This window comes from Heterodontus francisci, chromosome 3 (assembly GCF_036365525.1).
Source record: "Heterodontus francisci isolate sHetFra1 chromosome 3, sHetFra1.hap1, whole genome shotgun sequence".
NCBI classification, from domain to species: domain Eukaryota; kingdom Metazoa; phylum Chordata; class Chondrichthyes; order Heterodontiformes; family Heterodontidae; genus Heterodontus; species Heterodontus francisci.
This window is the reverse complement of record NC_090373.1, coordinates 4,194,546-4,208,239: the sequence shown is the minus strand read 5'-3', so window position 1 is coordinate 4,208,239 and position 13,694 is coordinate 4,194,546. Positions and strand designations below refer to the sequence as shown.

The following is a 13,694-nucleotide window of genomic DNA, read 5'->3' as shown; positions in this document are numbered from 1 at the left end:
AAGTTGTCGAGCGAGGGAGCCGTGGTTTACTAAAGAAGTTGAAGCGCTTGTCAAGAGGAAGAAGAAGGCTTATGTTAGGATGAGACGTGAAGGCTCAGTTAGGGCGCTTGAGAGTTACAAGCGAGCCAGGAAGAATCTAAAGGGAGAGCTAAGAAGGGCAAGGAGAGGACACGAGAAGTCATTGGTGGATAGGATCAGAGAAAACCCTAAGGCTTTCTATAGGTATATCAGGAAAAAAAGAATGACTAGAGTTAGATTCGGGCCAATCAAGGATAGTAGTGGAAAGTTGTGTGTGGCATCAGAGGAGATAGGGGAAGTGTTAAATGAATATTTTGCGTCAGTATTTACAGTAGAGAAAGAAAATGTTGTCGAGGAGAATACTGAGATTCAGGCTACTAGGCTAGATGGGATTGAGGCTCACAAGGAGGAGGTGTTATCAATTTTGGAAAGTGTGAAAATAGATAAGTCCCCTGGGCCAGATGGGAGTTATCCTCGGATTCTCTGGGAAGCTAGGGAGGAGATTGCAGAGCCTTTGTCCTTGATCTTTATGTCGTCATTGTCGACAGGAATTGTGCCGGATGACTGGAGGATAGCAAATGTTGTCCCCTTGTTCAAGTGACAGCTCTGGTAATTATAGACCTGTGATCCTTACTTCGGTTGTGGGTAAAATGTTGGAAAAGGTTATAAGAGATAGGATTTATAATCATCTTGAAAAGAATAAGTTCATTCGCGATAGTCAGCACGGTTTTGTGAAGGGTAGGTTGTGCCTCACAAACCTTATTGACTTTTTCGAGAAGGTGACCAAACAGGTGGATGAGGGTAAAGCAGTGATGTGGTGTATATGGATTTCAGTAAGGCGTTTGATTAGGTTCCCCATGGTAGGCTATTGCAGAAAATACGGAAGTATGGGGTTAAAGGTGATTTAGAGCTTTGGAACAGAAATTGGCTAGCTGAAAGAAGACAGAGGGTGGTGGTTGATGGCAAATGTTCATCCTGGAGTTTAGTTACTAGTGGTGTACCGCAAGGATCTGTTATGGGGCCACTGCTGTTTGTCATTTTCATAAATGACTTGGAAGAGGGTGTAGAAGGGTGAGTTAGTAAATTTGCAGATGACACGAAGGTCGGTGGAGTTGTGGATAGTTCCGAAGGATGTTGTAGGGTACAGAGGGACATAGATAGGCTGCAGAGCTGGGCTGAGAGATGGCAAATGGAGTTTAATGCGGAAAAGTGCGAGGTGATTCACTTTGGAAGGAGTAACAGGAATGCAGAGTACTGGGCTAATGGGAAGATTCTTGGTAGTGTAGATGAACAGAGATCTTGGCGTCCAGGTACATAAATCCCTGAAGGTTGCTACCCAGGTTAATAGGGCTGTTAAGAAGGCATATGGTGTGTTAGCTTTTATTAGTAGGGGGTCGAGTTTCGGAGCCACGATGTCATGCTGCAGCTGTACAAAACTCTGGTGAGACCGCACCTGGAGTATTGCGTGCAGTTCTGGTCACCGCATTATAGGAAGGATGTGGAAGCTATGGAAAGGGTGCAGAGGAGATTTACTAGGATGTTGCCTGGTATGGAGGGAAGGTCTTACGAGGAAAGGCTGAGGGACTTGAGGTTGTTTTCATTAGTGAGAAGGAGGAGGAGAGGTGACTTAATAGAGACATATAGGATAATCAGAGGGTTAGATACGGTGGATAGTGAGAATCTTTTTCCTCGGATGGTGATGGCAAACACGAGGGGACATAGCTTTAAGTTGAGGGGTGATAGATATAGGACAGATGTCAGAGGTAGTTTCTTTACTCAGAGAGTCGTAAGGGCGTGGAACGCCCTGCCTGCAACAGTAGTAGACTCGCCAACTTTAAGGGTATTTAAGTGGTCATTGGATAGACATATGAATGAAAATGGAATAGTGTAGGTCAGATGGTTTCACAGGTTGGTGCAACATCGAGGGCCGAAGGGCGTGTACTGCGCTGTAATATTCTAATTCTAATTCTGTATGCACAAACTATAGTGTGGTACTATTGCGGAATTTAATTACCCAAATATCAATTGCATAATGTTCGAGTGAAGGGTAAGGAGGGGGTGGAATTTCTGAAATGTGTTTAGGAGAAGTTCAGTATGTTCCCAGGCCAAATAGAAAAGGAGGATGTGGTGCTGGAAAATGAGGTGGACCAAGTGTCTGTTGGGGAGTACATAGATATGTATCATAAGGTTTAAACGAGTGATGCGCAAAAGCAAGAAACGATAGAAGGTAGAACGTCCAGATTGGATGAGGGCTAATTTTGACGTGCTGAGAAGGAATCTAGCCCAGGTAAAATGGAACAAAAGGCTGACAGGAAAAACTGCAATGGAACAATGGGGTATCTTTAAGGAAGATCTGCTTCAGGTACAGGCTAAGTACATTCCAAGAAGGGCAAAAGGTAGGGGAACCAAAGACAGAGCTCCTTGGATGATGAGGGAGACAGAGGAATAAAAAGAGGGTGCAGGATGCACGTCAGGTGAATTCACAGAATAATAGTGTAGAAGAGGCCCTTTGACCCATCAAGTCTGCACCGATGCACTAAATACACCTGACCTGTCTACCGAATTCCATTTGCCAGCACTTGGCCCATAGCTTTAAATGTTATGACGTGCCAAGTGCTCATCCAACTACTTTTTAAAGGATGTGAGGCAACCCGCCTCTACCACCCTCCCAGGCAGTGCATTCCAGACTGTCACCACCCTCTGGGTAAAAAAGTTCTTCCTCAAATCCCCCTTAAACCTCCTGCCCCTCACCTTAAACTTGTGACCCCTCATAACTGACCCTTGAACTAAGGGGAACAGCTGCTCCCTATCCACCCTGGCCAGGCCCCTCAATCTTGTACACCTCGATCAGGACACCCCTCAGACTTCTGTGCTCCAGCGAAAACAACCCAAGCCTATACAAACTCTCCATCGCTTAAATGTTCCATCCCAGGCAACATCCTGGTGAATCGCCTCTGAACCCCCTCCAATGAAATCACATCCTTCCTATAATGTGGTGACCAGAATTGCACACAGTACTCCAGCTGTGGCTTTACCAAAGTTCTGTACAACTCCAACATGACCTCTCTGCTTTTGTAATCTATGCCTCGATTGATAAAGGCAAGTGTCCCATCTGCCTTTTTCACCACCCTATTAACCTGCCCTTCTGCCTTAAGAGATCTATGGACAAACACGCCAAGGTCCCTTTGTTCCTCGGAACTTCCCAGTGTCAGGCTATTCATTGAATACTTCCGTGTCACATTACTCCTTCCAAAGTGTATCACCTCACACTTTTCAGCGTTAAATTCTATCTGCCACTTTTCTGCCCATTTGACCATCGCGTCTATATCTTCCTGTAACCCAAGACACTCACCTCACTGTTAATCACTCGGCCAACCTTCGTGGCATCCGCAAACTTACTGATCTTACTCCCCACATAGTCATCTATGTCGTTTATATAAATGACAAACAATAGGGAACCCAGCACATATCCCTGTGGTACGCCACTGGACACTGGCTTCCAGTCACTCAAACAGCCGTCTGTCATCACTCTCCGTCTCCTACAGCTAAGCCAATTTTGAATCCACCTGTTGGAGAAAATCCAGATTGTGCCCAATTGTTGAACAAATTCTCCGGACTCAGACGTTGAGAATCAAACAGTTTATTGCATGATATCATGGGGAAGCACACCTTGCCTAAATGCGGTCCAGTGCTGCTCCCAAAGAGCGACAGATCGCTGTGGACATATATAGTATAAAAAAGGCAGAGCTAACAGTTTCACAATTAGATAAGCACCCACAAGACTGCCTACGTAACGGTGCACCATGCAGGGTCCGAGGTCAGCGAAACATCAGTTTCAACAATAACAAGCTAGTTCCTTAATTCAATGCCCACTCCAGACACCATATCTGGCCGTAATGTCTGATTGTGGTTAGCTGCTCTGTCTACAATTTATGATCATTGGTTGTGGTTAGATTAGCTACAAGCTGTGTCCTGTTTTTCTGCTTCTACAATGTTGAGTAATAGATTAGATTAGATTAGAGATACAGCACTGAAACAGGCCCTTCGGCCCATCGAGTCTGTGCCGAACATCAACCACCCATTTATAATAATCCTACACTAATCCCATATTCCTACCAAACATCCCCACCTGTCCCTATATTTCCCTACCACCTACCTATACGAGTGACAATTTATAATGGCCAATTTACTTATCAACCTGCAAGTCTTTTGGCTTGTGGGAGGAAACCGGAGCACCCGGAGAAAAGCCACGCAGACACAGGGAGAACTTGCAAACTCCACACAGGCAGTACCCGGAATCGAACCCGGGTCCCTGGAGCTGTAAGGCTGCGGTGCTAACCACTGCGCCACTGTGCCGCCCTTAATAATTAGCAAAGCTAAGAAAATTTCTCCAACAATCCCTCCTTTTATCATACCATGATAACACAGCATCATCATGAGTAGATGGAGAGGCAGGTGCTTAAAGTAATCATTGAAGCATAATATCTTTTTCTGCCATTGCGCTGTAGCAGCCGCAAGGCCAAGTTAGCAATACATAATTGATTAATCTCAGCTTAAATGTCCCCATAAACTCTGTTCTTAAAATTCTAAAATTCTGTTCTCACAGTCCCCTCTTGACTCTTGTACAACCCTTTTAAGAATACTTCCCTTGATCCCACCGAGGTGCCTTTAATGGTCTCTATTTGTCTCGAAACAGCCTTCAACACCCGGAGGGGTCACACTCAATACGTTGTCTGCTTATATCACAAGGGGGCAGCGGGAACTCTGTAAAGGCATAGGTTTTGCAGGGGCTTCAAATACTTGTTTACAACATAAAAGGTGGTACACTTGTACAATTACAAATTCATTTAAACATCACTGTTACATTATCGATTGTATAAACATAATACAGTTTCATAAAGTACATTGATCATTCATTTGCTCACTTTAAGTATATATGAAAAGGTTATACAATTACCCCTTCTATGGCATAACTAATTGTCCCTCCTTTTACAGAGCAAGTTCGAACACTAATTGCTTTTCTGGTAGCTGTCCAACCTGTGTTCATACATCCTCTTACATCGCCTAATTAATTTCTTAAATTGCCAAATTAAATGTGTCACATCTAACACCATGATACCCAAAACCACTATCAGGACATGGGAGATAATTCTAAACCAGGGGTGTATCTGCACGTCTGACCCCCAGTTCCATCAGTCCTCCTGCCAGGTAGAATCATTTATCTTGTCAATCTCATCTTGTCGCATCTTCGACTGTTCCAGCTTGCAATGGCTTCTAGCTGCTATCTCTCTTTACCCAAGCGTGTGAGCAATGGTTGAATAGTATATTCATAGTCCCGGAGGTAATTTGTCAAATCCTCCTTAATACTTTCTGTCACAGTTATCGTTTCTGTCTTTTGCTCATGTATCTGTACCAACTCCATCTTCCCTACTTGGGTTGGTATTTGTGGGTTGAATCAAAATGTACTGTTGCTCACCGGACAAGTCTGTTTATGTTCATACTGGTACTCCTTCGCTGTGGTGGTTAAGCAATATCTCCCCTTTCTCATAGAGGCCACATGGGTTAGTCCTGACAATGCTTTCCTAGCTTCCCTGGTGCAATTAACAGTGGTATTAAATCCACATTTTGATTCTGCCGTTTTATATATAGGACGAGGACATATGATCACCTGGTTTTCCAGACTACACTCAGACAATGGACAATGTTGTTCCAATTACCTCTTTTCCAATTTCCATAACATAGGGTAAAATATTTTATGTAATGTATTTTATGTAATCTATTTATCATTTTCTCATTACCAAATTCCTGTCTCAACAATTGTTACAGTAATACCTTGTCCAACTCTCGGGTCTTCTCAGGGCACCAGTCAGGTAGCTGGATATCTGAGAAAATCAATATTACTGGTACCAACTCAAGCTTTACATTATCATATACAATTTTATTGGGTTTTATTATCGCAAGTCTATTTTCTAGTCCTGTAGTCAAGACCGGGCAAAGGAGACCAGTGACTTGTGGCTGTTGGGTCGTAACCTTACTCGTCGGTAATTCAGATGTGGGGTTAACCGTGGGGTTGGTGCTTCTTGTCTGTTTAATCTCACAACCTGAAATAGGAACTGTCCTTTTTTTTTAGAGTTTTAATATATCGCGCTAGGGGGAGTTCGAGGATTGTCTGCACTCACTTTTGCTCTGTCTCATGCTTTCCCTGTGTTATTACTATTCCCAAATAAGAAACCTTTTCCTTCATTATCTGTGCCATTTTCAGCTTAACTTTCACTCTAACCTTCTTGAAGGAAGGTGGAATATCGATGGATTATTATAAAATCCCTGGGAGAGACACGTCCACATGTACTGTTGTCCCTTGAACGTAAACACAAATTTATATTGACTCTTGTGCCAACTGTATGGACCAGAACCCATTGCTCATGTCCAATACAGTAAACCACTGATTTGTTATTTTCTAAAACTTTGATTGTCCTCTTAAATATCAGATAGATTTCCCTTTTAGTGCTTTAAATAACCACTCATATCAATTAAATTTTGTTTATTGATTCCAATTTCTTATGCCCAGACTTGGTTGTACTTTATGTACGTTAAGGACAGAAATGCTTGCAACTATCTTTCCTTCTCAAGCATTTTGTATCATTGATAAAGATGCTATGATATTTGATGTCTGCAATTAAGTTTTAAATTCTCAAAGCTGCTGGATCTCTTGTTGTGGCATCAGTTCTCATGTGGCCTTGGAACCTGCCGTCACCTGCTTAAAAATAATCCATTGTGGCTCTGCCTCTGAGCCCAATGGGTAATTTGTCAAATTCTATCTGTCAACATAGAAATGTAAAATTTAATAATGTCCAATATGTATAAATTTGACTATCAGCAATGCAAAACGCTGCAGCGGGTTAAGTTCTTTGTTTGTCTCAAGGGGGCTGAGCAAAACATTCTCAGCTATGTCACTTTACGAAACCTTTCTTTTCTGATAGAAAAGGACTATCCATTTTAAATTTTTCAATCCTTTTTGTATCCTTAGGGTTTAAAAATAACAAAATCATGCGTAACATTTTTCAACTTCAAAGGAAAGCATCTCCATCAGGAAAGACAGCATTTTAGATTAAACTCCAATTGTTTCCAAACTTTTGTATCTCTTGTAAGAGGTTCCTAATCCAAGGAATTTTACGACAAAGATGATTCCAATTCCAATTCACTGCAATAATATTTTAAAAATCAAAACTGCTGACGTTATATGAGTGAGTCCCACGTCCGGAACTTAAGACTCCTCCAAAACATGACATAATAAACTTGAAAGTTCATTGTTGCAACAAATGAAATTTCCAGTTCTTCAACTTAAACAACTCAATTAACCTTAACAGTATTAATTCAATTCAGAATTTATAACTTATAATACTTATTAACTACACACAGAACAGAATAGCACGTGCTTATTTTAAAAGATAGGTAAATTACATCATTTTCTTGCTCTTTCTTCAGGCGCCTTTTCAAATGACTGTAATAAAAACAAAAACTAAAGAAAAAGTTATTTAACATTCTTACAACAAAAGACTTAACACTAGGTCCTTACACAAACTTTAATCTTTTTAAACAGACAGAATCTTTCCTATATCTCCTTTTCTATCCATTCTTTCCCTTAAAACAATATAACAGTCATTAAAACGTCTTCAGATTTAGACTGTAAAATAAAACAATAGCAGAGTTTCCAATTAAAACAATGTTCCAAACCCCAAATTTGATTTCTGCCAGACATCTTCAGACCTTCAAGGCTGAAGCTTATCCCTCAGAAAATTGTTCATTGCATTTTCACTGTTGCAAAACCAACTAAAAATAAAACTTTAACTTAAAATATAATTCAATTTTATATCCCCTTCCTGGGTGCACAAGACTAAATCGAAATGAACACACTCAACAATCACTTTTCACAATCATTCAATTCCAAACAACTTAATAGACCCATGCTTTTAACATTAAAGCCAGACAACAAAGAGTTAACGACAGCCAGTTCTACAGAATACAAGCTGTTCTTCGCAGATATTCAATTCATTCGCGGAAGCTTCCGACATTCTCACAGTTGAATCAAAGACACAGTTACTTGTTTTTACTCTAAAACATTCCTATCTTTAAAACACATATTTACCGTGGCGCTTCTGTGTCTCCTTCGAGGGGGCAAACGGACGCGGGTTGCCTTTCTCCAGAGGACATGGTTTACTTGTCCCCGGGGGCAAACCTTCCTTCTTGGAAGCCGTTGAGTCCACTCTTACTTCTACTTTCTCAAAACCTTCTAAATTTACGAGTTCTTTTCTATGAATCAAGTAGCATTAAAACAAAGGAAAACAAACAAGACACAACAAAACGAATAGACACAAGGATACAAACAGGCGCAGTTAATGTTAAATTCTCAAGGTCAGCTAACCGGCACACCCCTGTCTCTCAGGCCAACGCTCTTTCATTCTCCCTCCGTCCCACAGCCTCTCTCTCCAGGGCCAGATTCCGGCTCGTATACTCAGGAGCAACGATCACGTGCCTGTCGGGTCAATTTGGCAGTTTAGTTACAGCCCCAGTCGTTCACCGTCCCAGACGGTTGTCCTAACTCCTTTTGTCCCACAGCCTCTTTACTCCACCCGGTGGAGGAACAGCTCGTGCAAACTCAAATTAGGATCACCAAATTCCCAGAATTTGGTATTACTACAACATCGAATTCGTCACATTTTACTGGATTTTCTACTTTAGGTTCCTAATCCCCGTTAGGTTCATTCAGGATCCCGTACAAAAGGGATCCTGCCGACTATGCCAAACTGTTGGAGGGAATCCAGATTGTGCCCAATTGTTGAACAAATTCTCCGGACTCAGACGTTGAGAATCAAACAGTTTATTGCATGATATCATGGGGAAGCACACCTTGCCTAAATGCGGTCCAGTGCTGCTCCCAAAGAGCTACAGATCGCTGTGGACATATATAGTATAAAAAAGGCAGAGCTAACAGTTTCACAATTAGATAAGCACCCACAAGACTGCCTACGTAACGGTGCACCATGCAGGGTCCGAGGTCAGCGAAACATCAGTTTCAACAATAACAAGCTAGTTTCTTAATTCAATGCCCACTCCAGACACCATATCTGGCCGGAATGTCTGATTGTGGTTAGCTGCTCTGTCTACAATTTATGACCGTTGGTTGTGGTCAGATTAGCTACATGCTGTGTCCTGTTTTTCTGCTTCTACAATGTTAAGTAATAATTAGCAAAGCTAAGAAAATTTCTCCAACACCACCTTATCAAGTTACCTTGTATCCCATGTGAATTTGCTTTCTTGATAAGTCTCCCATATGGGACCTTGCTGAAATCCATGTAAACTACATCAACTGCACTACCCTCGTCTACACACCTGGTCACATGCTCAAAACATTCAATCAAATTTGTTAGGCATGACCTCTATCTGACAGAGCCATGCTGACTATTCCAAATCAAATTTTGCCTCTCCAAGTGGAGATAGATTCTTTCCTTTAGAATTTTCTCCAATAGTTTCCCTACCACTGATGTGAGACTCACTGTTCTGTAATTCCCTGGCTAATCTCTACAACCTTCCTTAAATAGTGGGACCACATTAGCTGCTCTCCACTCCTCTGGAACCTACCCCGTGGCCAGAGAGGAATTGAAAATTAGTGTCAGAGCCCCTGCAATCTCCAACCGCGCCTCCCACAGCATCCTGGGACACAAATCGTCCGGTCCTGGAGATTTGGCTATTTTTAAGCCTTCCCAAACCTCGAATACCTTGTCACTCCTTATGGCAATATGCTCAAGAACCTCACAGTCTGAGTTCCATATCTACATCCTCATTCTCTTGAGTGAAGACAGATGTGAAATATTCATTGAACACCCTATCAATGTCTTCTGGGTCCACCTACAGATTGAATGGGTCCTACTCTTTCCCTGGTTATCCTCTTCACATTGATATACTTATAGAATATCTTGGAATTTTCCCTACTTTTATCAGCCAGAGCTTTCTCATATCCCCTTTTTGCTCTCCTAATAGCTTTCTTAAGCACCATCATGCACTTTCTGTCCTCCACTAATGCTCCCATTGATTTGCTCTCCTTGTATTTGCTAAAAGCCTCTCATCCTTCTCATCGTACCCTGAATGTTTCTGGTCATCCATGGTTCTCTGGGCTTGTTGCTCCTACCTATTACCCTAGAGGGAATATGTTGGGCCTGGACCCTCCCCATTTCCTTTTTGAATGCCCCCCACTGCTCTTCTGTAGATTTACTGACAAGTAACTCTTTCCAGTCTACCTTGGCCAGATCCTGCCTTATTTTAGTAAAATTCGCTCTCCCCCAATCCAAAAATTGTCTATTTCTTTCTCCGTAACAAGCTTAAATTGTACCATGTTGTGGTCGCTATCACCAAATTGATCCCCCACCAACACATCAACCACCTGTCCGGCTTCCTTCCCCAGAATTACGTCCAGCACTGCACCCTCCCTTGTTGGATCCTCTACATATTGAGCTAAAAGGTTCTCCTGTATATATTTTAAGAACTCCACTCCATCTAAGCCCTTAACACGATGACTATCCCAATTAATGTTGGGAAAGTTGAAATCACCTAATATAATTACCCTATTTATACACATCTCTGCAAATTGCGCACATATTTGCTCCTCAATTTCCTGCTGACTATATAGGGGTCTATAATAAACACCTAGCAATGTGGCTGTCCCTTTTTTATTCCTGAACTCTACCCATAAAGCTTCATTTGATGCCCCCTCCAAGATATCATCTCTCCTTCCAGCAGTAACTGACTCCTCAACTAATATTGCAATGCCCCCTCCTCTTTTACCTCCTCCTCTGTCTCACCTGAAGATTCTATATTCCGGGATATTGAGCTGCCAATTCTGCCCCTCCCTCAACCATGTCTCCGTGATGGCTACTATATCACAATTCCACATGTCAATCATTGCCCTCAACGCACCCGTTTTACCTGTAATACTCCTGGCATTAGTGTAGAGGCCTTCCATCCTGGTCTTACTCCCTTGAAACATCCACTGAATACCCTCTGACTTGTTTGCTTTCCTGTGTTTAGCTGTGTCCCTATTCTTCTAGGAGTCTGTGTCCCCTCCCCCTGCCAAATTAGTTTAAACTCCTCCCAACAGCACTAGCATACCCGCCAGCAAGGATGTTAGTCCCCCTCTGGTTCAGATACAGACTGTCCCGCTTGTACAGGTCCCACCTTCCCCAGTGGTCCAGGAATCTATAACGCACCTTTCTGCAACAACTCTTAAGCCACGCATTCATCTGTGCTATTCTCCCATTTCTATACTCGCTAACACGTGGCCGTGGGAGTAATCCAGAGATTACAACTCGAGAGGTCCTGCTTTTTAGTCTGCTGCCTAACTCCCTGAATTCTTGATGTAAGACCTCATCCCTCTTTCTACCTATGTCATTGGTACCGACGTTGACCATGACCTCTGCCTTATCACCCTCCCCCTTCAGGATGCCCTGCGGCCGTTCAGTGACATCCCGGACCCTGGCACCAGGGAGGCCACAAACCATCCTGGAGTCACGTTGACGGCCACAGTAGCTCCTAACTGTTCCTCTGACTATAGAACCCCTATTCCTATTGCTCTTCCCCTCTTTCCCCCTTCCTGTGCAGACAGGCTGTTTGCTGTGCCAGAAACTTGGCTCTGTCCGCACTCCCTGGAGGAACCAGTTTCATCAGCCTCCAAAATGGAACACCAATTTGCAAGGGGGACCCCAGGGGACCCCTGAACTACCTGCCTGTTTCTCTTGAACTGCCTGGTGGTCACCCATTCCCTTCCTTCCTCCAGTCCCTTCAGCTGCAGTGTGATCACCTCTCTATACGTGCTAGTACAAACCAACCCGACAGTCACAGACACCAGTCTTCTCTTGTCTGCTTTTAAACCAACCCCAAAGTCACTGACACCAATCTCCTCCTGTCAGCTAGTAACCACCCCCACAGTCACTGAAACCAATCTCCTCCTGTCTGATAAAAACCAACCTTCCAGTCAATGACACCAATCTAGAGCTGTCTGATACAAACCAACCCCACAGTCACTGACACCAATCTCCTCCTGTCTGATATTAACCAACCCCACAGTCACTGACACCAATCTGTTCCTGACTGATACAAAACAGCCTCACAGTTACAGACACCAATCTCCTCCTGTCTGATATAAACCAACCCCACTGTCACTGACACCAATCTGTTCCAATCTGATATAACCAAGCCCACAGTCACTGACACCAATCTCCTCCTGTCTGATATAAACCAATCCCACATTCACTGACACCAATCAGTTCCTGTCTGATATAACCAACCTCACATTACTGACACTAATCTCCTCCTTTCGGATCTTAACCAACCCCACAGATACTGACACCAATCTCCTCCTGTCTGATACAAAACAACGTCACAGCCACTGCCACTAATCTGTACCTGTCTGATATAATGAACCTCACAGTCACTGAAACCAATCTCCTCCTGTCTGATAGAAACCAAGACCAATGTCACAGACACCAAGCTGTTCCAATCTGAAGTAACCAATCCCACAGTCACTGACACCAATCTCCTCCTGTCTGATACAAAACAACCTCACAGTCACTGACACCAATCTCCTCCTGTCTGATATAAACCAACCTCACAGTCACTGACACCAATCTCCTCCTGTCTAATGTAACCAACCCCACAGTCACTGACACCAATCTCCTCCTGTCTGATATAAACAAACCCCACAGTCACTGACACCAATCTAGACCTGTCTGATACAAACCAACCCCACAGTCACTGACACAAATCTCCTCCTGTCTGTTGTAACCAACCCCACAGTCACTGACACCAATCTCCTCCTGTCTGACATAAACAACCTCACAGTCACTGACACCAATCTCCTCCTGTCCGATCTTAACCAACCTCACAGTCACTGACACCAATCTCCTCCTGTCTGATGTAACCAACCCCACAGTCACAGACACCAGTCTTCTCTTGTCTGCTGTAAACCACCCCCACAGTCACTGACACCAATCTCCTCCTGTCTGATATAACCAACCTCACAGTCACTGACACCAATCTCCGCCTGTCTGATGTAACCAACCCCACAGTCACTGACACCAATCTCCTCCTGTCTGATATAAACCAACCCCACAGTCACTGACACCAGTCTTCACTTGTCTGCTATAAACCAACCCAACGTCACTGACACCAATCTCCTCCTGACTGATAGCAAACACCCCCACACACAGACACCAATCTCCTCCTGTCTGATACAAACCAACCCCACAGTCACTGACACCAGTCTTCTCTTGTCTGCTATAAACGAACCCCAAAGTCACTGACACCAATCTCCTCCTGTCAGCTAGTAACCACCCCCACAGTCACTGAAACCAATCTCCGCCTGTCTGATAAAAACCAACCTCACAGTCAATGACACCAATCTAGAGCTGTCTGATACAAACCAACCCCACAGTCACTGACACCAATCTCCTCCTGTCTGATATTAACCAACCCCACAGTCACTGACACCAATCTGTTCCAGACTAATACAAAACAGCCTCACAGTTACAGACACCAATCTCCTCCTGTCTGATGTAACCAACCCCATAGTCACTGACACCAATCTGTTCCTGTCTGATACAAAACAACCTCAGTCACTGACAGCA

General features: G+C 43.4%; 1 protein-coding gene across 1 annotated transcript in view; it reads right to left on the bottom strand.

The window, feature by feature from the left end:
- Positions 1–7,660: 7,660 nt before the first annotated feature.
- Positions 7,661–13,694, bottom strand: part of LOC137353627 (U1 small nuclear ribonucleoprotein 70 kDa-like) — a 170,783-nt gene continuing 164,749 nt past the window's right edge. Inside the window, exon 7 of the mRNA XM_068019979.1 lies at positions 7,661–7,702. Within this exon, the coding sequence (XP_067876080.1) occupies positions 7,661–7,702 (42 nt within the window). The remainder of the gene's footprint in view (positions 7,703–13,694) is intronic.